The sequence below is a fragment of the Lontra canadensis genome, unplaced genomic scaffold (genome assembly GCF_010015895.1).
Source record: "Lontra canadensis isolate GAN:19392208 unplaced genomic scaffold, GSC_riverotter_1.0 scaffold9, whole genome shotgun sequence".
Lineage (NCBI taxonomy): Eukaryota > Metazoa > Chordata > Mammalia > Carnivora > Mustelidae > Lontra > Lontra canadensis.
Window position 1 is genome coordinate 35,419,710 of NW_022631003.1, and position 24,599 is coordinate 35,444,308.

The window sequence follows — 24,599 nt, forward strand, 5'->3', positions numbered from 1 at the left end:
ATTAGAAAATGATATCTTTATTTTCCATAGTAGTAAGTCAATAGATAGTATAAAAAATGGAAAATAAAAACAGCAGTATTTGATAATCAAAATATGAAAACTATTGCCTTTTTGTTCTAGATGCAGTAGTGGGGAATATGAAAGAGATCTCTTATTTTTGTTGATTTAGGATCCTTTAAACACTGTACATACTTTGCTTTGCTAAAAATAAAAAATTTTACTTATTTTTAAAATTTAAAAATTTATTTTTATCTGGTCTCTAATTTTCAGCCTCTGCTTATCCTTTATCTACAAACTAAAAAAAAAAAAAGTCCATTTCATCTATTATTTCTTTCTCTTTTGCCAGTTGTTGTTTCTTTATTCACTCTTTGTCAAATGACTCATTTCATCTATACTTGTAATATCCTGTATTTTCTCAATGCTTTCAGTTTAAAAAAATCATCTCTACTCTTGTTTCCATTTCCAAGCCTACGCTTCTCCTGACCTGTTGCCATCAACTCTCTCAATACCTCGGTACTTTTCTGTCAGGATGGGGGTCAATGATATTTACAAAACCATTCAAAACTAAGTACAAGTGCAGTGTACGTAGCATCGAGGTAAGGGAAAATGGGTGGGTGTGATGAAAATGCCTGCTTGATTGTTTTCACAATATGTTGGTGGTAGGTTAAGTTGACATGTTTGACCTAGAAAATATCTCTGTCTCCATTTGTGACAGTTTATAGGGTGGATATTTGAAAATAGTTGCCATATATTTTTAAAAAAGATTTTATTTATTTATTTGACAGAGAGATAGAAAGAGCACAAGCAGGTTGAAGGGAAAGGAGAGGGAGAAGCAGGCTCCCTATTCAGCAGGGAGCCCAGTGTGGGACTCGATCCCAGGACCCTGGGATCATGACCTGAGCTGAAGGTGGTTGCTTAACCAACTGAGCCACCCAGATGCCCTGAAAATAGATGCTTTATGTAATGTGAATAGCTGACTTGCTCATTGCTTGACTTGATGTAAAGAATCTAGCTTCAAGTAGCAAATGAGTTAACAAACACATCCTTTCATCTCTCTCAAATACCTGTTTCTTTAACCACACATTTAATGGGAACTAGATGACAGTCAAAGGTTGTTGGCAACCTGAAATGCTGATACTCTGTGCTGAGTAAAGAGAGACCCATATGTTTTAGAGATGCAGGTGGCACAGTTAATATTCTGTTTAGAAAATTGAGAGTCCCTGGCTGTGTTATGTTGTGACACAAACTTCCATCCTGTGGAAATGGGTCATAGAGCAAAGCCAAAATTTTTCTCAGAAAAATAAATTTGAGGGGCACCTGGGTGGCTCAGTGGGTTAAGCCTCTGCCTTCAGCTCAGGTCATGATCTCAGGGTCCTGGGATCAAGCCCCGTATTGGGCTCTCTGCTCAGAGAGGAGCCTGCTTCCCCACCCCCCTCACCTCTCTCTGCCTGCCCCTCTGCATGCTTGTGATCTCTCTCTCTCTGTCAAATAAATAAATAAATCAAAATTTGAATCTCTTCAAATACTGGAACAGTTACAGAAATAAAAAAAGTGAGCCCTAAATCATAGAAAAGATAATTAGGGTCTGGAAAACTTTCAGGACAAATGCTCCTGTCCTACATCAAATAGGCAATAGAGCTGAGGTGAATTCAGGGAACTGGACTCCTGAACTTCACCTTCTAGAATTCACCACTCCCCTGGTTATCTTAATATTTTTTGATTGAGTTCTCAGGTTCAGAAAAGTCTGTATAATTTGGAAAATGCACAATGCTTTTCTCTTACTTTTGTCTCCTCCTTTCCATTTTCTTTGCCTCCTATAATGTCTTCTCATCTTTCACAGAAATAATCTCAGACTTAAGTGTCATTACAAAAAGAAAGGATGTTTCTGAAGAGAATTTTTATATATAATACATCATGTCTCGCTTCCTAGCACAATTGAGGAGCACCATGGACCATGATTACATAAAGAAATCCCTGCTGCTTCCATCCTGCTGTGTAAACCTGTACATTGGAGAAATAACCCAATTCTAAATCAGTGTAATTTGTAATTTGGAGCATTTGCCACTTGCACAAGTTTAAAACTCAGTGGAGTATGGTGGTTTATGTGTGGACTGGTGGCTCTGATCCTAACCTTATTTTCAGAACCCCATGTACTCCTGGACAGCTGCTCAGCTGCCATCCGGAGAGGACACACCTACCCTTTCCTACGCTTCTACCCAAACCTGCCCAAGTGAATTCACTGCATTCCTTCTTTTAGATTTCAGGCCACTGAAAACGTACTCTCCAAATTTGGTGCTTATCTGTTTAGCTGTTTTGCTACAATCCTGCTAATAGACTAAGAGAGAAACAATTTTATTTTTAAAGATTAAACAGGGGCGCCTGGGTGGCTCAGTGGTTTAAAGCCTCTGCCTTCGGCTCAGGTCATGGTCCCAGGGTCCTGGGATCGAGCCCCACATTGGGCTCTCTGCTCAGCAGGGAGCCTGCTTCCCCCTCTCTCTTTGCCTGCCTCTCTGCCTGCTTGTGATCTCTGTCTGTCAAATAAATAAATAAAATCTTAAAAAAAAGATTAAACATATATAACAGGAAAATTTTATTTGTCTTTCAAATCTCTACCTTTTTCAAAAGGGGGGAAAATCCAAAAACAGTATGTATAATGGTTTTCTCATACCTAAGTATGATGGTAAGTAATTAGAAGGGAGTGCAGATTGGAGAGCTGAAGTGTGAAATTGCTCTGGATAAGCGAGAGGAGATGTGATGGAGAGAGGATGGCTGGGGTTGGTGAGAAGAAAGGATAGGATTGTGTCTGGGCAGAGACAGGCATCCACCGGAAGATTTATGAAGTTTTGGTGATGTGCTGACCCTGCCCCCTCCATGACAACTTCTATAAAATCCAGCTGTGTTTGTTCGATTTTGGAATTGGATTTATTCTGGAGGATCTGTGTTTGATGCCACAAGAAGTTTGGTGGTGCAGGTAAAAACCACATTTACACAACCCTGCACGATCCCCTCCCTCTGACATGCCTGCCCCATGCTCTCTTTATTAGAACTTCACTGGTTTCCTCCATGTTTTTGAACACACCAGGTAGACTCCTGCCTGAAGGTCTTCACACTTGCTGGTGACTCTACCTGAATGCCCTTCTCCTGTATAACCACATGGCTTACATCCTCCCCTCCTTCTGGTCTTTACTCAGTTGTCCACTGACACAATGAGGACTTACTTAGCCCCCTGTTGGAAACTGCACCTCTTGCCCCCAGACCACATCTTTTATCTTGTTTGTTTGGCTTCTCCATTAGAATTTAAGAGGGCAAGGTATTCCCTGTCCCTTTTCCCCAGTCTGTCTCTAGTGCCTAGAATAACATGGGACATATAGAAAGTGCTCAATAAATATTTATTGAGTGAATCAAATAAGGACTGCTGTCCAGAGGAACCCAGTTACTTCCTGCTACCAAAACAGCCTATGGGTGATTCTCAAAGGATAATATTAGACTCCTTCTATCTATATAGACAAGTAAGCATAAATAGGAAGACTGAAGAAAAGCATTCGTTGAAATCCTTCCTAGAAAAAAATGTGTGTGTTTTAATTCAAATAATGATGTGTAGATGTAGTGTATTACAAAACAAACATGTACTAGGCAAAACTGGATCATCCTTGAAATATTTATGTTCTAAAAGTTCCTCCTTTAAGTCTGTTCTTCCCGTTTTAGAGAAATGCAAATTACACATGGCAGTAATCTACCTTTCTTTGGAACACTTTTCCTTTCTTAGGCAGTTATTTCAAATGGGAAGAATAAAATGTTGTTAAATAAAAGGTTATTTGCTGTCTTGAGTAGTACACAAGAACTGTTTTTCTCTTTGTTATCCTGGCAAATTGTCTAGAAGATTAATCTTTGAAGAGACTTTTTATTATATCCTTAGAAAACATTATTTTAAGCAATAATCTAATGAAAGTACTTCTTCTCCACACCATTCAAGATAATTTTACAGAAAAATAATATGAATACAAATCTCTAAGTATTGACTGTGTATTTTGAATCTCTTGGGTCAATGATGTCAGCTATTACAGGGGCCCATACTGTGAACAGAAGGTATTGCCTTTCTCCCAGAGAGGGACCTATCACTGCTTGTTTCCCCTTTCCTACTGTGGGTAGGGCTGTGCTGCTGGTTCACAGCAACTGCTGTAAGTTCTCATTCTATATCCTGGACACTGAGTCACAGTAACTCCCAACTTTTAAGCTTGCTTCAAAACCGATCATTTAAGATCAAGATTCCTTTAAGTTAGGAGGAGAAATAACTATGTTGGCTCAAACCCTACCTCCCATAATCTTGGTGAAATTTGCCATAAGAAATATCTCTGATTTCTCTGTAGGCCACCAAATTCTTCACTTAAAGAAAAGTCCTCTTTGATTTGAAGCTAACTATTTAGCTTCTAGTCTTTTTTTTAAAAAGATTTTATTTATTTATTTGACAGAGATCACAAGCAGGTGGAGAGGCAGGCAGAGAGAGAGAGGAGGAAGTAGGCCCCCTGCTAAGCAGAGAGCCTGATGCGGGGCTCGATCCTAGGGCCCTGGGATCATGACCTGAGTCGAAGGCAGAGACTTTAACCCACTGAGCTACCCAGGTGCCCCTAGCTTCTTAATAGTGTGAACGTGTATAGTTTATTATCCAAATAGGGACATATTTAGGAATGGAAGGGAGGTGACTATTAATATATCTGGAAAACAATCATAACCTAGGATTGTGTGAGGCAAGCTGAGCATTGTGGTTCCTAACTGTGAGGGAAAGTGAAATGAATACTTACTGAAACCATGATATCTGCTAAGTGCCCTCGCACGTGCTCTCTCTCTCCATATATACATACATATATATATACATATAATATCTCTCTTTCAAAGCCATCCTCTGATGTGGATCTTGGATACATTTTCAACCGTGGAGCTGAGGCTCTGTGACACTAACTCAAAGAGTTAACATATAATAGTGTACAAGGAATTTTAGGAACTCGATTCAGGAGAGTTTCCAATAAGGACTATTGATTTAGCTGTCTGGAGGAGATGCATTAGATACATTTTTGGCCACAAGCCAGATGTTAAAATCAATAATTGACTGAAGTCAGATATCGCTAGAATAGAAAGAACTTTTTGAAGACAAGATTAAATCTGAAACCTTATCAAATACTTTGAAAGTCAAATTTTGAAAGTTTGACGCTACGGTGGAGGAAACAGACTTTATCAGCACCATCAACTGGTGGGCCACCCCTGTGGTGCCCATGCAGCGGATCAGTGATCCTAAAGGGACACTATAATTAGACTAACGTTTCGTGCACAGTATAAGGAACCTGGGATTCACCACTCAGCGAGTCTCTGAAATCTTGGACCTGTTGTTACTGAGAAATGTTTACCAGTCTACAGCAGTTATTTTGACAAGCTTTTGTGTTTTGGGTCTCCGTAGACTAAAACCATAAGGAATTGACTTCAATTTGAATTTTGGTTAGTGAGAACAAAATGCATCTTGAGATTTTCTTGTTTCTCTAACATTTTCTTCTTTTCTTCCTACTTGTTAATTTTTCATTCAGTCAATGTTTATTAAGCACCTGTTCAGTGTATCAGTCATTGTTTCAGGAGATGGAGATACAGTAGTGACAAGAAGACAAAAGTCTCTCTCCTCATGGAGTTTACATTCTGGGACTTCAGGAGACAGACAATAAGCAAAACTTTAAACATACAGCATATAAATAATGTTAAGTACTGTAGAGAAGAATAAAGCAAGTAAGAGAGATGTGAAGAATTCTCTACTATGACTGGGTCATGATGATTTCTCATGATGTCGGTTTTGGGAATTTTTCTTTCTTATGGATTTTTTTAGGGGCAAATTTGGCATATAATTCCTCATGATAAGATATGAAGAGTTTCAGACATTTCTGCAAAGAAGACATCCAGATGGCCAACAGACACATGAAAAAGTGCTCCATATTACTCGGCATCAGGGAAATACAAATCAAAACCACAATGAGATATCACCTCACACCAGTCAGAATGGCTAAAATGAACAAGTCAGGAAATGACAGATGCTAGCGAGGATGCGGAGAAAGGGGAACCCTCCTACACTGTTGGTGGGAATGCAAGCTGGTGCAACCACTCTGGAAAACAGCATGGAGGCTCCTCAAAATGTTGAAAATAGAACTACCCTATGACCCAGCAATTGCACTGCTGGGTATTTACCCTAAAGATACAAACGTAGTGATCCAAAGGGGCACGTGCACCCGAATGTTTATAGCAGTAATGCCCACAATAGCCAAACTATGGAAAGAACCTAGATGTCCATCAACAAACGAATGGATAAAGGAGATGTGGTATATATATACAATGGAATACTATGCAGCCATCAAAAGAAATGAAATCTTGCCATTTGCGACGACGTGGATGGAACTAGAGGGTATTATGCTTAGCGAAATAAGTCAATCGGAGAAAGACAACTATCATATGATCTCCCTGATATGAGGGAGAGGAGATGCAACATGGGGGGTTAAGGGGGTAGGAGAAGAGTAAATGAAATAAGATGGGATTGGGAGGGAGACAAACCGTAAGTGACTCTTAATCTCACAAAACAAACTGAGGGTTGATGCGGGGAGGGGGGTTGGGGGGGTGGGGTTATGGACATTGGGGAGGGTATGTGCTATGGTGAGTTCTGTGAAGTGTGTAAACCTGGCGATTCACAGACCTGTACCCCTGGGGATAAAAATATATTATATGTTTATTAAAAAAAAAAGATATGAAGAGTTTCCAACTAAGACTTTTTTCTTGAGCAACTCATTGTCTAAATGAAATTAAGTAACTGAAAATTATATGTAGCTCCTAAAGTTCAGCTTAATATTTTGAATGTTAACACACCAAGTAATTCTACAAAGATTTGAATTATCATGCAATCTCAACCGTTATTCTGCCTTACATTATTATTTAAAACTTAATCAATATTTCTTGGCAGAAAAATGATATAGTATTTTTCCCAAAGTTATCTTCCAAACGCACTCTTCTCTTAACATAGCCTTTTGCTGACAATTTGTTCTCCTATGCAGTCAATAATTCTTCATAATTCAAACGTACATAAAATTAATAAAGTTCACAATAAATTTATTATCAGCATTTTATTCTTCCAGAGATACATTTAAACTTCCTCTGACTGACAGAATTTCAATATATAAAACAGATAAAGAGATTTTCACTCTGGTTACTTCTAAATTGCTCATCAGAATTTTATTTTGTTTTTACTTTTTTATTTGAGTATAGTTGACATGCAGTGTTACATTAGATTGGTTTCAGGTGTACAAAATAGTGATTCAGCAACTCTAGAATTAGGCTGTCCCCATCACAAGTAGCTCTCCTCTGTCTCCATACAATGCTGTTACAATACCATTGATTCTATTCTCTGTGCTGTACCTTTTGCTTACAAGATTTTTAAGTTGCATATTTAGTTAAACCCGTAAACTCCTACAACATTCCCTGTGTGTGTTGCTCACAACAATACCCTGTTTAGATATGATGGTGATGTGAATTTTTACACAAGCTCTTGTCACACACACATTCAGGGACACCGAAGTGGCATTGAATTGGCTGTTTGGCTACTCGACTCCTCAGCCTTCCAGTAGCTGGGTATGAAGCTGAAGTAGAACAGCAGCTTTTGGCCAAACGTGAAACAGCAGTACAGCTCCCCGTCACCCCTGCTTTCCCAAATAGTCATTCCTTGGAAGCGGCCCAGTAGGGACAGCCATTGGAGCAACAGCTTCCCAGCCTTCTTCATCTCTGGTAACTAAAATGTTGAACATGGCATCTGAGAGAGTCTCAGAAGGTTCATTTTGATACGGGACATTATTAACTGAATGGGTGGGTTTTCATCCTTATTTGCCTGTTTAGTTTCCCCAGAACCTTAGTCTTCCTTGTCGGTGGACACCATCAGTGCAGGTGGTTCTCTTGGCTTAGTTGGTATGCATGGCTTTCATTAGAAGGGGGGTGAGAACCCGAGTGAGTTTTTAGTAAGTGGCTCCCAGGCTTCGTATTTACCTTCGCTGTGCAACTGTGGCATCATTTGATAGGAACTCTGCTGAAGCTTGAATTCGAATAATAAAAAGTATTTAATTTTGGCTCCACTACTCAATTTACACTCATCTGGAATGTAATAATCTGCAAATTTAAACTTGAATAGAAAGCGATTTACTTTTGCTTTTTTGACCCTGCGATTTTATTGTCTGCTGCAAAACAGAAGCAAATAATAGGCGACATCAGGGTAAAGCATGAGAAAGGGGATGGGGACCAAATTGACTAAAAATGCTAAGAGCTGGTATATGTCATCTCTCCAGGATCACCGCCAGGTTGGATGGAGGTAATGTTCAATAGTCAGCTGTCAACAATTTCTTAGTATTTGTGTTGTGTATTTTGATGAAGGGATGAGTCTTCCTGTCTCATTCTGCTGTAGCAGCTTCCCTGCCTCAGATGACTTGCGTCCTCCTTCTTCCTGCCAGCTCCTCCCAGGCTGCAACCTTAGAGCAGGAAACCCTTCCTGGAACCCAGAGTGTGACTTCATGCCCTCCTCTTTCTGAGCAACTGCAGCTGTCTATGCACATCTGCCATGGCGCTGGCCCCACCCTCCTGCCTTCATAAGTAGTGACTTGTTTGTTGGTTGCCCACCTCTTGAGCATGTTTTCTGAAGCCAGGTCTGTTTAATTCAATTTTATATTCCAAGCACCTCACACAGTGTTCAGTGAGAACTCTGTGAAAATCATGACTGCTGCTTCTACTCTGGCTACTATGACTACTGCTGGAGGTACTATTCCTACCGCTGTTGTTCTTGTGGCCAGTGTAGTTGGTGAGCTAGCGGCACCCTCCCAGGCACTCCTCCTGAAAGGAGTGCGCACATTTCACACTGTGATCCCTTTCTGACCCTCTTCTGGAGAGGGGCATGGCAAGAGATGAGAGGAGGCATTCTGGGTGGAGGGAAAGGTTTGAGAGTTATGATAGGAAGAGTACTCTCATCTTGCAAATGGTGATATGATTATTACAAATTTGCTATAGTTCTTGGATTTTTTTTAAGATTTTATTTATTTATTTGACAGGCAGAGATCACAAGTAGGCAGAGAGGCAGGCAGAGAGAGAGAGAGGTGGAAGCAGGCTCCCTGCTGAGCAGAGAGCCCGATGCGGGACTCGATCCCAGGACCCTGAGATCGTGACCTGAGCAGAAGGCAGAGGCTTTAACCCACTGAGCCACCCAGGCACCCCTAGTTCTTGGACTTTTAAAAAATATTTGTACACTTGGGACACTTTCATTTTCCGTTGAGTATTTGGCTTTCCCACAAAAGTCTGATTGCTCTGACCATGGTGATGCCATAGGAAGAGATGTAGATTTGAGTCCATCTAACACACATTTTATTAATAATTATGCAAACACTTATTAACCTAATGAACTTGAGCAAGTCTCTTGGCCTGAGCTTCAGTTGCATTATAGGTTTATAATGTAACGAACTCAGTTTTTTGAGGATGAAAAGAAGAAACGAATGTGAAAGGATATATAAGCAGCCAGGCTCTAGACAAAAGGAGGTGTTATTATATGGCCATGGCCAGTTTTTGCTCTGAATTTCCAGTAGCACTTTGTACTGAATGGCAAATTTAGCTTGGTTTGGAGGTGAGAGCTGTGGTCTGGTTGGAAGTACCGACATGAGATTTTTTTTAAAAAAGGCAAAAAACTGGGAGCAAAGCCATGCCCCACCACTTCAGTAGCTATGTGACCCATGATAAGTTTCTGAAAAAAGAATCTTAAAGCTATTTAGCTCTAAGGTCATTCACTGTGAAGATCAAGTGGAAAAATATCTCTAAAGGCACTGGGTACAGTGCAAGTGCTTGGCCATTGTTTAGAAAGCATTCCTTCAGGGCAGAGAATGGTAAAGGTGAATCAAAAAGGTTCTGAACAGGCAGCACGCAGAGGAAAAAGCCTAACTTGAACTGGTGTGACCTGAGTAAGTCCCGGAATTACCCTAATTCCCTTTCCTCAGATACAAATCAGGGGTAATAATAATAATTGTTTCTTAATTATATCTTAGGGTTATTGTAAAAACGAAAAGTGGTAAAATATCACCAGGCCTGTAATAGTGGCTCAAAAATTGAGTCATGCCTATGATAATTCTCCTTATTTCTAAAGATAATCTTTTTTAAAAAATAGGTTTTATTTATTTATTTGATTGGGTGGGGGTGCATGAGCAGAGGGAAGGGCAGAGGGAGAACCAGACTCCTTGCTGAGCAGGGAACCCAATGCAGGACTTGATCCCCAGACTCCAGGATCATGACGGGAATGGAAGGTTGACGCTTAATGGACTGAACCACCCAGGTGGTCTTAAGTGGTCTTAAGCCATGTCTAATTTTATGTTATGGAATACAGTGTCTAGGATACTCTTTTGACAAAATGCAGGCAAGTCAATGTATAACTTGACTGCCTCCATTTCAGGCCACCTATTAGGTGATGAAACACTGATGATTAATGAAGATGGAGGAGTAGAGGAAATGGGCACAGCTGGTAAGAGATGGAATGATGACGTCAGAGCAAGAAGTGATGAAAATTCTAAATTCTAGCAACTTTTTTTTTTTTTTTTGGAAGTAGGCTCCATGCCCAGCATAGAACCCAATGCAGGGCTTGAACTCACAACCCTGAGATCAAGACCTGAGCTGAGATCCAGAGTCGTATGCTTAACCGACTGAACCGTTCAGACGACCCACAATTCTAGCAAATTTGATAAAATGAAAGCTTTCTTCCTGAGCCCCTCTCCCCAATCCTTTCTACGGAAACCCTTGTAAAGAGGAAGTGAACCAGAGCATGCTGGGAAAAGCACTGCGTGGTGGGGAGCGTGTCAGGGGCCCTGGCTGAGGCGGGGGGCCCCCCGACACTGACACGGTGTATTCATTTCTATAGCAAAGTGGGGCTATGTAGTAATGACATGTATTGAAATTGTACTGTGTGTGCCACTTGGACATTTTTAGTGAATTCTCAAAAACAATGTCTGAGGCCAGTTGTGAAGCTGGGATGTTCCCCAGTTATGGAGTTAGTAGGTGGCAGAGCCAGGATTTGAATCCAAGTACTCCACATGACCTTCCCCTTTCAGCTTTACGCTTCTACACTATGGTGGCCCAAGATGTCTGAGCAAGCAGGTCTGTGGGGGCACCACTCAGAAGTGGTTTATGTTAGCAGTGTGTTTCATTGGTCCTTCTAAAGGTGGGGCTGGGGAATAAGCTCTTTTACTCCTGAGAGCACAGGGAATAAATGGAGTTGGTTTATGACAGATTTTTAAATTGAGAAGAATGTAAATATTGGCTTGTAGACTAGTGACAGAGCTTCCACTGAGGGTCAAGCAGAAGAGCCAGCCACCCGCGAGCTAGCCCAGAGGAGTGAGGTGACCCAGGAGACCCTGATATGTCAGACGCTAAAGGAGTGGGGATCCCTTCTGAGGGGTCATGGTGCTGAACTGTGCCCAGTACTGCTAAGAGATCAGACCAAACAAGAACCAAAAGCCCCACGAGATTTACCACTTAGAACACAGATGGCTTCGCTGGTGTTTGAAATCACATCGCTCATCTCATGCTGTTTCCATTGAGAAGGATTTCCCCCAGGCGTTGTTCCTTAATTTTGTTCCCAGTTTTGGGAGGCGTGCCTTCTTTTGGGCCACTCTGTCCATCCCCTACTTCCTACATGTAAAAGTGCCTGGTCATTGAACTTGTCCCCCTGGTTGTTAAATCACCATAAAGATACATTTCTGCTGCAGCTGCAGAGCTCAACGTCTCCAGAAGACCCTCCAATCTTTTCTGGGCCTCGAGGTTTCAGTCAATCAACAAATCTGCAATTATAATGATCATGTTTGCCTTCAGACACATTTTAGCTGCATCTGAGAGCTAAAGTATTTTTTTTTAACTTTTTTTTTTTTAAAAGATTCCAGTCATGCACTTTGATGGCTGGAAGAGTGAATTAATAGTAGTCTAATAACCGTGGAGACACAGATGCCTTTGTGAGCCGGCACTGAGGTAAGGCTGCACATCTCGGTATAAATGACAAGTGAATGAGTCTGCCGCTCACTTAACCTGCTGTTCTTTTCTCTCTCTATTTTCTCTCCTAGGAAACAGATGGAAGACTGCTGTGACCCCGCCCATCTCTTTGCTATGACTAAAATGAATTCCCCCATGGGGAAGAGCATGTGGTATGACGGGGAGTTTTTATACTCATTCACCATTGACAATTCAACTTATTCTCTCTTCCCCCAGGTTAGTATAGTTTGTTGTTGCCTTGCTGTAGAGTTACCCATGTATCTTGACATCATAGGGAAAAGATGATTGAGTTTGCCTAACAATTCAGATCTCCTCCTTTTCATCTCCTTTCTTCTCTTCTTCATTATAAATGTTTTTCTTTATAGCTGTCACCTTTTTTTGAAGAAATCACATAATGTTTCCATGCAGGGGCCGAAGTAATAGTTTTCTTAGCCCTTCTGATTTGAGTCATCTGAGACTGAAGGAAGCAAGGTCAGGAATTGTGGAATTCTAGTGTTTCAAGGTTGGCTGTGGAATGATCTTGAAGATTTGCAGTACTGGAATGTTTTCTTAGGAAGGGTGTGCTCTCGGGGACTGGGAACCATATGGTTAGAAGTTTGCTTCTTAGAGCTCTTGGATCTTAATCCTGTGGTCAGGCACTGCTCTTAAGTGGTGGAGTGGCGAATATGGAGAGAATGAATTTCATAATTTTTGAAATGGTCTAAATGAAGCCTTGGTTACTTACAGTTTTTCTTCTGGGTTTCCTGAGCAATGAAATAAAATGTTTTACTAAAATATATGCAGTGAAAGGGAAAAATAGAGAAATTGTTATTTCTAAGGAGCCCAGGTTGGAGAGGGGGGTGGTTCTTAGGTGAAACTGCCCTTAGGAAAAAATGGAGAAATGAAGATTAGCCTCCCCAAGTCTTCAAGCCACTCCTGGTTTGGCCAGATGATTGGGCAGAAAGGGAATTCACAGTTAAGAGTTGGAAAACAGAGCCGGGCCTTTTGTGTGTCCGTATTAATAGCCAGGAGGCTTCAAAGGAGGGCCCTAATCAAGCTGAGGCACAGGCTCTGCCAAATCCAAAGACCCACTCTGTGAACTAGCCCATCTCTGCTAGTTCATCTCTAGATATTTTAGTTGAACTTCATGGTCTTAGTGTGTAATGATGGTTTTTTTTTTTTAATTTATTTTATTTCATTTTTTTAAAAAGATTTTATTTATTTATTTGACAGAGAGAGAGAGATCACAAGTAGGCAGAGAGGTGGGGGGAAGCAGGCTCCCTGCTGAGCAGAGAGCCCGATGTGGGACTCGATCCCAGCACCCTGAGATCATGACCCGAGCCGAAGGCAGAGGCTTAACCCACTGAGCCATCCAAGCGCCACCCCCCCCAAATTATTATTTTAAAGTAGTAAAATAGAAGGTTGAATTCCTGGCCATCATCCATGTGTTTTCTCTCTCTTCTCCATTTGCCCCTGAGAGGCTTCTCAGTGTCAAAGGAAATGACTAAGAGCCATAAAATGTGAGATTGAATTTCTTCTCCATTTCTTACTAACTAAATGCCCTGCTAAGTCACCCAGCTCTTTTGAGACTCAGCTTTCTCATCTGTACAGTGGCGAGAACAGTACCTGTCCTCCCACCTCACAGAGTGGTGGTCAGGATGGATGTGAATAATGCATGTCCGTGGACTTTGAAGACACGAAGCATGTTGTAAATGTCGTGGTTCATATATTGCATCTTCAGACTGAGGAATGAAGGAGATAATTGCATTAGTCAGGGTTTAAGGCAGGGAACAGAAATCTTCCCAGGTATTTTTAGCAGAAAGATACTTCTTATTGGGAATTAGGTACTTAAAAGAACATTAGAAGAATGGATAAGTGGGAGTCAAGAGTGGCTCCTGGAATTACTTAGTTCAAGAATTTACTGCCATAACTGTGGTTAAGAGATCAGAAAGCCCCAGCTGCCACTGCAATTAACATGGTCACAACTGCCTGTGACAGGAACAGGGTCGGGAAGATGGGTTCCAATTTATCTTCTTCTAAATCACCCTCAAGTGCATCTAATGGCTAAGATTAATTTGCGTCTGGAACATTAGTTGCAGAGAAGTCCAGGAGAGGCAGTTTTTAAAACAATCAGGCTTCATCAGGAAGCTAGAAAAGAGATGGAATGGAGGGTAAACAAGCCAATCCCCAGTATCCTTTATGTACAAAACCTGATGTCAACTTGCTATGAATGAAGAAGAGATAAGGAAGCAATCTTCTTTAAAACTCATCAAATAGAAAAATTTTAAAAGAAATCCAAAATAGTCTTTTTATACATGAGGGTTTTCAGTCATCCCAACTGACTTCTAACGTTGTGCTAGCAAATAGATTTGAAGAAAAGAGATGATTAAAGAAATACAAACTAGCCTCCCATCTTATCTGTCAGTTGCAGCAGTAAGATAGCAGGAAACATTTCCTTTTTAAAGTGTGTGCACATGAATTCTGTACTTCTTTGTGCTGGTTGTAAGACCAAGGAACCATCCCTGAATAATAAGGAAAAATGGTTTTTCTTAGGAAGCAGAAGTCATTACATCATTGTGTGTGTGCACAGTCATGACAAGCTAAACCAATTCAACGAATAGATTTTTTTTTTAAGTTACACGTGTATTTTTCTGCTGAGATTCTGAAATGACTAATTTATAGAAATCCTAGAAAATCAGTGTGCAATAAAAAGGATGGTATATATCCCTGTGCCCTCACTCCATTATTATTCCTTTGTGCAATATTCCTACTTTGATATCCGGAAGCTAAGTTACCGGTTAATTGATACGCTTCATTCAGATTCCTGTGGGAAGAAAGTTGTATGTGCTAGTGAGGCAGAAATGCAGCTGAATGGGTTAGGCTCAGTGCTGTTGGTTGAACAAAGCATCCCTTCTTTCCCTGAATTTTAGCAAAATAATGCCAAATCACTCATGCTCTAACTCAGATGTATAATTCTACATCACATTTTAAATTATGTATTCTAACATGTTAATCTTGATTTTTATTACATGTTCCCCCTACATGCTCAATATATGTTAGCTATCATCATTATTGTTATTCCGTTGCCTACCTTTATCCACTGTTTTTTTCTTGCTCCTGGAGTCGTTGCCAAGAAGCAATACAAGATCCTCTATGTATTGCGGAAATGTAGCAGGCCCTGAGTCAGGGCTGGAGAGTCCATGGAGGGTCCCGTGGAAAGCCAGTGTGCGTTTGTTTGTTTGTTTTAAATAGATTTTATTTATTTATTTGACAGAGAGAGAGCATAAGCAGGGGGAATGGCAGGCAGAGGAGGAGAGAGAAGCAGGCTTCCTGCTGAGCAAAGAGCCTGACATGGGACTCGATTCCAGGACCCTGGGATCATAACCTGAGCCGAAGGCTTGAGTCTTGGGTCACTTAACCAACTGAGGCACTCAGGCACCCCACCAGTGTTCTTTTAGATGCGACAGTGAATCTCCTTAATTATAATATTCTTCTTTTCTTTTCTTTTCTTTTACCTTTCCTTTTTTCTTTTTTTCTCTTTCTTTCTTTTCTTCCTTCCTTCCTTTCTTCCCTCCCTCCCTCCCCCCTTCCCCACTTCCTCCCTCCCTCCCTCCCTCCCTCCCTCCCTCCTTCCCTCCCTCCCTTCCTTCCTTCCCAATTAGTTGTTTCTTATTTGGACCTCCCATAACTTCCTATAGTGTTATTATCAAATTCATTCAGTTCTACTTCATATATAGTTAGCTACATAACTGCATATCCACAGGTTACAGTTTTCTGAGAGTCATTATCTGCTGATCTCAATACCATCTTGTGAGCTTTTGAGGAACAAGAGTATTTTTTCCGTGTTGGGCCTAACACAGGGCTTCCCACTTGATAGAGATACTCATTTTTAGCTGCTGGTGTTTGCCTAGGGCTTCCTATCTTTGTCCTCCCTGGGGGGATCCCCTGATGTGCCCTTGCTTAAACAGTCTGGAGACCAAGCATGACGTTTTGATGCAGCTATTTCCAAGTGGCTCTATACATGTATTTTTGTTAAGTATTGGTTGAATATTATTAGGCTTAAAGGGCTGAAGTTTAATCTTTACATAGATTTTTCTAGAATATGCAGTGTATGTGTGTGTGTGTGTGTGTGTTTGGAGGGGATGTGATGGTAAGTGTTCCTGCTTTGAGAATACTCCCATCCTCTGTGTCCCCACTTCCTTCCTGCTTTGCCAAAGACTGTCCCTTTTAAGCTTGCATGGTCCCATGTGTGTAGCTATTACCTAAATAAATACTATTTTGACCTAAAACATATCCGTGCCCAGAAAAAGCATAAATTTCATTGGAAATGAGCGAGGGAGCAGTAAGAATGTTAGAAACCACAACTGTGCAGTTATAATCTGAAAAATATTTCCTTTTGGTGTAATAAAAACACGGTCAGCTCACTATTCACTTATGTTATGCTGAATAGTCATGTGATATAAATCAAAAGCCAGACTAGCCATTTTTTCTCAGAATATCCACCCAAGACCATTTGTAAAGAATCACAAAGAATCATTAATGCAACGCAGACATATTTCCAGCTCCTCTGTTTGCCATAAGCTCTCTGACGTGTTCCACTTGGCCTAGACTCGCATTGCCCTTGGCCTGTGGGAAACCCAGCAGGACATTCTGAAGTAGTTTTGTCTAAATGGCTTTGTTAAAATGAAAATACACATTTTTTTTCCTTTCACAGTCATGTGCTTAATAGAATCTTCTGAGCCTCTGGATATCCCTGAGTCTCACAGCAATTTTTTTCTCCTTGCTAATGAAATTTGGATTATACTGTATAATCTACAGCATTTGGTAACTTGTTTTTCTGCTTATCAATATTATTATGATAATTTTTCCAATCATGTGCCTTTTTGACTAGGAAGAAACTAAGGGGACTGATATTTGGTGGACATAGATCTTTGCCAAATCTGTGTTAGGTTCATGTTGTCAGGCTTATGTTTACCTCCTTTATAATAGAAACTTGGCACAGAGGCTTAATGGAATAGGTACTTATTTATCTCCCAAAATAGAGAATTAGCAGGTGGGTAGTTGAAGGTCAGGTGATGGCTACACAATGCCATCAAGCTCCCAGGCTCCTATCTCGATGCTTGAATGCCCTTAGTTGATGGCCACAGGACCTTTCAGTTTCTGTCCAGGATCCCGCTGGGAAGAAGGAGGAAGGAGAAGAGGGAATATGGAATATATCCTGCTGATGTGTCAGAGGTCAGGATTCAATCACATGGGCATGTCTAGGTACAAGAGAAGTCGTGAATTTCAGTATTTCAGCTCTCAGCAAATGCCCTCTATGTGCTGGCCTATCTCAGCTTCTTCTCATGCTATCTCATGCTATCATTACAGCTACTCCATATGGATGTTCTTATTGTCTTCATTTCATGGATGAAACAGACCAAGAAGAGTTAATCAACTTACTCAGGGTTCTAGAGCTGGCAACTGGAAGGGCTGGGATCTGAAACCTGGCCTGTCTGATATCAAAGCTTCCATTGTTTATTATCTTGCTTTTTTTTTTTAAGATTTTATTTATTTATTTGACAGAGAGAGAGTTCACAAGTAGGCAGAGAGGCAGGCAGAGGGGGAGGGGAAGCAGGCTCCCTGTTGAGCAGAGAGCCCGATGCGGGGCTCTATCCCAGGACCCTGGGATCATGACCTGAGCCTAAGGCAGAGGTTTAACCCACTGAGTCACCCAGGCGCCCTTGTTTTTATTTTCTTAAAAAGACATTGGTTCTGGTGGAGTAGTTGTTCATTCTTATCACTCAGTCACCTTGAAACCACTTAGAGGCATTTCACTTCCATTATAAGAATATCCCTAGAAGAAATGGAGAAGTTTCGTTCACAGATATTTGGGAGAAAAAAAATAAAGTGTAGATATGCAAGTTGTAAGATCCTATACCATACTGTAGCTTCCCTTTGAAACTAGTTTCTAGTATGGCACTGTAGTTTCCCTTTGACTTTGAGCTCCCTAGCAGTCCATAATGAAAGGAGGAATAAGACCGGTTACATTATATTGATTTCTATTAAGTGGGTTCCTGGGCACAATTTCAACTTGTGTGTGGAGGCTTCCCCACTCTACCAAGCAATTCTCAGACACCAGCTGGGTGTCCTCCGATTCAACTCCGTTCTGACACTCTACCTGGTGATAGCATCACGTTCCATAGACAAAAGTCTCAGTCCCACAAGACCACCCTCTATTTCAGACTCCAGTTGCTAAGTCCAAGTTGTTAACCTGTGCTTCTGATTGAATTGCTACAGATCAGAGTGTCCCATGACCTCTCCTTGAGTTTGATTAATTTATTAGAACAGTTCACAGAATTCAGAAAATCCACTTACTCACTATATTACTGATTTGCTACAAAGGATATTAAAGGGTACAATCAACTGCCACATGAAGACAGGGCGATGTCCCAGACAAAGGGGCTTCTGTTCTTCTGACACTTGGGGCCCAGCATGGTGGCAGGTGGAAGTGTTTGAATTCATCAACATGAAAGCTCTCCGAACTCAATCCTTTTGGGGTTTTATGGAGGCTTCATTACACAGGCACGATGAGATGAAAATGATTGACCACTGGTGATTGATCCAACCTCCAGCCCCTTTCCGCTTCCAGGAAATCAGGGGTGGGACTGAAAGTTCCAGTCCTCTATTCATGGTTTGTTGTCCGGCAGTCACCCCCACCCTTAGGTGCTTTCCAAAAGTCACCTCATTAACATAAACCTTGTTGTGGTGGAAAGGGCCTTGTTATGAATAACAAGACTTCCATTTCATCTTTATAATTCTGAAGGGTTTTCAGGAACTGAGGGCAAGAGACCAAATATGATAATAGGTGCTACCAGCGCTCTTAGTGTTCAGGGGATTCCAAGGATTTTGGGAGCTGTGAGACAGGAACTGTGGATGAAGACCAGATATATATGAGAAATGTTTTTTGATCATCTGAATATATATTTCTTATAAATCACAATATTGCATCTCTAATAGAGAACTCCACGTTCTCAAAGGGAAGCAAGTTATACTTTGCACATTGCTGCTTTATTATAGGAATCCAGAACATGATCCCACTACCATTAAATAATTCAGGTCATTTACTCTATTGCTCTTGGCCAAGTGCCAATGTTAGAGAACTGTGTAGGGAATGGAATTTAAAGATCTAGGTTTTAGACCTGTCCTTCGTATGATGACATTTATGATTCCAGACAAGTCATATACCTGTTATCAGCCTGAATTTTATTTGAGTCAGGATTAAAAATCCCTGGTCTTTGTATTTCAGTGTTATGATGAGAAACAGTTAAAATGAGATTATGGAAGTAAAAGCGCTTTGTAACGAAGGCGCTATACAAACATCTAATACTCTTACTGTTATTATCTGCTAAAGCTTTTAGGGCATGCAAACGTCTCTTTCATATTTTGGTAGTGCTAGAAACCAGTGGGGGGAAAAAACACTACTAGAAAAGGAATGAAGTTAATTTTCCAGTCCGTTGAGTAGTAAGAAGAGATAAATCTGTTGAGTCGGGGACTTAGGGAAATATAAAACAGAAATGGAGAATGCTACAGACTCTACCACTTGTACTTTCATGTCATTATAGTTGGGTAATAATTATGATAAAATGAAAATGCAGTATGAGAGAAGTTATTAATTTTTAAGGAATTAAGATCGTGTATCTAAATGAATTCATATCCGGTATTCTTCAAATTGCTGTGTAACTGAGGAGATGAGGAGAGTGATGGTCACAGGATGTCACAATATCTGTTACCTTCGTAGGAAAGGAAAGCAAATGATTAGAAGTGAGGTAGTACACGGAACTGCCCCACAGTGGAGCTGAAGGTAAATGCTAAGGTTTCTTCTTTTGCAAATATAGAAATAATTACAAATTAAGACCTTTCTTTAGTGAACATTCACAGATTTTTCTATGGTTGAGAACAAAATGAAAATTAAATGTAAGGAATGCTCTATTGTACCAAGGTGCAGACCTTTCTAAAATATTTGACAGTATGGAAAATTTAGTACAAAGATTGATTATGGCTCAGGCTTCTGGATTCCTGGGAACAATTGAAAAGGATGCATGATGCCAATTACCACTGAGTCAAATCTCATTCTGTAGGTCTGATGGGAGTGATAACTTTCTTCAGGAGGTGTTAATGTTCCATATAACACTTTCTTCTTAGGTTTGGTGACATGACAGGGTTTTCCTGTAGAAAAAGTTTGTATATTCATCCTTCCTTCCTTCCTTCCTTCCTTCCTTCCTTCCTTCCTTCCTTTCTCTCTTTCTTTCTTTCTTTCTTTCTTTCTTTCTTTCTTTCCAATTGGTTTCTTCATCTTGGTTCTTATTATAGGCAAAGGTCCAGCTGTAGAAGGAATTTCCAACGATTTTGCTTTAGTTTTGAGGATTTGCATGCCTGTAGGCTTCTGTTTCATTTCTGCTATTGATATGTTTATTTGCACTTCTTAATTATATTAGACGTCTTTTTTCTTAGATTTTATTTACTTATTTGAAAGAGAGCAAGCACAAGGGGGGGAGCAGCAGAGGGAGAGGGAGAAGCAGGCTCCCCACTGAGCAGGGAGCCTGACTCAGGACTTGATCCCAGGACCCCGGGATCATGACCTGAGCCAAAGTCAGATGTTTAACCAACTTAGCCACCCAAACACCCTATATTAGACAGCTCTTAAATGCATAAAGATTTATTTGATTAACTTATGGGGAGGTATCGTATCAACACTGACTTTCTCTGACTTAATTAATGTGGTCAGGGAATGAGAAGATACAAGTGAGTACAGAGAACATTTTCTTAACATTTGTATTTGTTCAATTCACTGTCTCTTCTACTAATTGGCCTGTAACTTCCACACAGGAGATAGCACAATATGCTCGCCATCCCTCATGGCCTGACTACTCATATCCTGTGATCTGCGGGGTTCTGAACTTCTGGGTCGACATGCCCAACAGGATGGGGGAATTGGTAGGGTGAAAATAGCAGTGGACTTCAAGTTCCCACCCACTAGGCTGGAGATTTTAGTAACTGGCAGCTTCGAAGAGGTAATGGCCAGAAGAAGGCAGGGCCACCCTTCTCGAGGCTTGGAAATGGATCGTTTGGTCAAGGCAGCCACTCAAAGGAACAAGGTGGGGGTCCCCAGCATTGGGCTCTTAATTAGGGACTGTTTTTGAGAACAGGCTGAAGCATAGTTCTAGGACTGCATGTGAGCTGGTCACTGATAATTTGGAAGGGCACCCTGGGGCTGTGTTTTAAAAATAAGATGGAAGACAAGTTCCCAGAGCCACACCTCAAAGTCTAGGCTAGAAGACCGCAGGCATAACTTGATGGTGATTTCCACAGCTATGGCTGACCACTCGCCAAACCATTCCCCTAATGGCCAGCATTGATCCACATTTCCTGGACTCAGGCTGAGTGAATCTGCAGTGGCCCCAAGTGTGGGTTTAGGATTATATATAGAGGCTGAGAATGAAGCCTCTGAGAAAGCAGAATTTTTCAGACAGAAACATAAGGTTCTCTCCTATGCCTAGCTCTGTGGAGACTGACAGAATGGAGGGAGCAGCAGCTAAGTAAAGGAGAGAATCTGGGTGGATTGTTAATTAAGACATTGTATTGGCAGCTAGTCAGAAAAAAAGGTGAGTGGATAAGCGTGGTGGGGAAAAGTAGGTGGTGAGAGGATGGGGGTGTGGGTCACTTCTGCTGACTTAAAAGGAAACTGTGCTTTTGGGGGATAATCAACATTTTATTTTATTTTTTAAAAAGATTTTATTTATTTATTTGACAGAGGAAGAGATTACAAGTAGACAGAGAGACAGGCAGAGAGAGAGGGGAAGCAGGCCTCCCGCTGAGCAGAGAGCCCGATGCGGGACTTGATCCCAGAACCCTGAGATCATGACCCGAGCTGAAGGCAGAGGCATAACCCACTGAGCCACCCAGGCGTCCCGATAATCAACATTTTATATTCTGAAAACCCCCTTTGGGGAAAAAAAAAAGGATTTATTTATTTTAGAGAGAGAGCATGTGTGAGTGGGGGAGGAGAAGGGAGAGAGGGAAAGAGAATCTCAGGCAGACTCCCCACTGAGCACAAAGCCCCACGTGGGGTTTGCTGTCACGACCCTGAGATCATGACCACAGCTGAAATCAAAAGTCAAACGCTTAGCTGACTGAGCCACCCAGGTGCCCCTATTCTGAAAACTCTTATGCATAGGATTTTTCCCCCTAAATTTATTTGTTTCTATCTACCCAACCTCAGAGTTTTAGCTCTTTGCTAAGAAAAAAGAAAAGGTGCTGAGAAAAAGGCAATTGCATATCAAATTTATTCAGTAATCTTTTTGTCCAAGGTGTTCTGTTACTGGTTAACAGCTTCTTGTAAAATATACAAAATCTAATAATTTTGCTTAAATTTTCTTTTCCTAGGGTTCAGTCTATTCTGATATTATATACATTTTTGGGTCTAATCAACTATTCAGATAATAGCCTATATTCACAAAGTGTTGTTAATTCCAAAGCGCTAACTTAAATTTGCCAATTATTGCTTTTTGTTAGAGCCTGATGTAGACTTTGACAGCAGCACAAAAGGTCTGCAAGAACTGAGAGGAATATGGTTCATGGGTCTTCTAGATGACTGAGATGGGGACTGTTGGAAGATTTCTTTCAATGCAAAGGCCTGTGATATCAGTGGACTTGGAAAAAACCTCGTGCTTCTCTATGGCCCATGAAATTTAGAGCAAGTCAAGAATCTACAAAATAAAGTAAGAGTTGGAGCAAAATGTAAACTAAGGCTTTGAGGCATCTGAAATTCCCTTTCACATTTGCTAGACTTACTACCTACAGGGATATGCCCTACTACCAGCAAAACTATGTTTTCCTAAAATTTTGATGATTCTGTATAAAATGAAAGTTCCAGCATTCCTTCGGGTATTTATTGGGCGACTAGTACTAGGTGCTAGGTACTATGCTAGTTCCTGGGGAAATAATGGTAAAATGGAGTAAAAACAGACTCAGTCCCTTCTCGCATTGAGTACTATCTTCAGTGGCCCATAGGTTCCTTACCTTTTACATGTTCAGAATTTAACTCCTGCCCTCCCCGTCCTAGTTCTTTTCTTTATTCTCTGTCCCAGATCATGACCCACTCAATCACTTAATCTGGACACCTGGATCTTAACATTTGAATCCATCATCCCTACTAACCACTATCCAAATCCAGTTTTATTTTGTAACTATCTCTTGAATTTACCCCCTCTTTTCTTACTTCTCTACCACTGTTAGTTCAACACTTATCAGCATTAGGTGGACTAAGTCGAGAACTCTCTAATAATTTCACGACTGTCACCTTGCCTCCCTACATATCCTTCAGCCTGCTGCCAGTGTTGCTGTTATAGAATGTGAATCTGTTTTCTTGTCTCCTCTCTGCCCGCCCTGGAAGCAAGAGGAAATGGCCACACAGCACACTCACCAAGCTTGTGGGAGCAGTTTTTACTGGAGAAGACTCAGGGAGAAGGGCAAGTAGCAGCTAGTAGACACCCTGTTATCCGATACATCTGATACTCTCTGCCTTTTTGTGATTAGAAATGATGAAATTCTAAATGTTCTAGATCCTAGGAAAAGATCTAGAAAGTGAGCTGGGCTTTTTAGTTGTCTGATGAGGAATAGATGCACTAGTGCCTTTACTGATGTGATTCAAAAACTGATGTGATATAATAGTACTGGAATAGAATAGAACCTTGTCCTGGCATGACTTACCAGCTCAGTGTCCATAAGTAATGGAAAGCCCTCGGTAGCCATGACTGGTAGCTAGGGGACAAGCCTTGCAGATGCAGGTGAATGACCCACCTTGACCAGAAGATGTATCAGTCAGCTCATGGTTAGACAAGAGCTATCCTCTTTCTTGGCATGAAGTGCTGGGATCCCAGCCTTGCCACTGGGCAGGATTGGGGGCCGTCAGCACTGGGCCATTGCTGGTTTCCATAGAACTTTACTGGAGGCCACTTCCTTTTTTGGACTGCAGCCTATCAGTCTTAGACAAGTTAGTCCTTCTTCTTTACCATCTAGAGGATAAAGTTCAAACTTTGTAGGACAGCACATAGGGCCTTCATGAAGCATGCTATAAAGCATCTTATGTCTGTAAAACTTTCCTGGTTCCCTCTCCTAAATCTCTGTTGCCCTGCTGTCTTAATTTGAAATCTGTTCTTTTTCACCCCCATAATTTGTATATCTGTTACTGTCCTGTTGAATAACAACTATTTGTTCACATGCTTTCTGCTTAGCAGACTGTGAGGCCCTCAAGAGCAGAACCTTGACAGGGCCTGGCACATAGCATAGCAGGTGGTAATTGAAAAGTATGCTGAATGAGCAATAGAAGGGATGTCCAATCTTTCAAAACCTTTGCAACCACATGCGTGAACCTAATTCTTTTGGAAGGAGGTGTTCCTCACTAAAATGACCCAGGATCAGTTGTTCATAGACAACAGCACTGGAAGAAGGGGAGGGTCTGGTGATAACAGTAATGCAGAGTGTTGGATGGTGTGTCCACAGTCACC

General features: G+C 41.1%; 1 protein-coding gene across 3 annotated transcripts in view; it reads left to right on the forward strand.

Moving 5' to 3' along the window:
• Positions 1-24,599, forward strand: part of ST8SIA1 (ST8 alpha-N-acetyl-neuraminide alpha-2,8-sialyltransferase 1) — a 138,938-nt gene that overhangs the window by 37,402 nt on the left and 76,937 nt on the right. For all 3 annotated transcript variants that reach the window (XM_032855290.1, XM_032855293.1, XM_032855292.1), the window contains exon 2: positions 12,144-12,288. In XM_032855290.1, the coding sequence (XP_032711181.1) occupies positions 12,144-12,288 (145 nt within the window). The remainder of the gene's footprint in view (positions 1-12,143; positions 12,289-24,599) is intronic.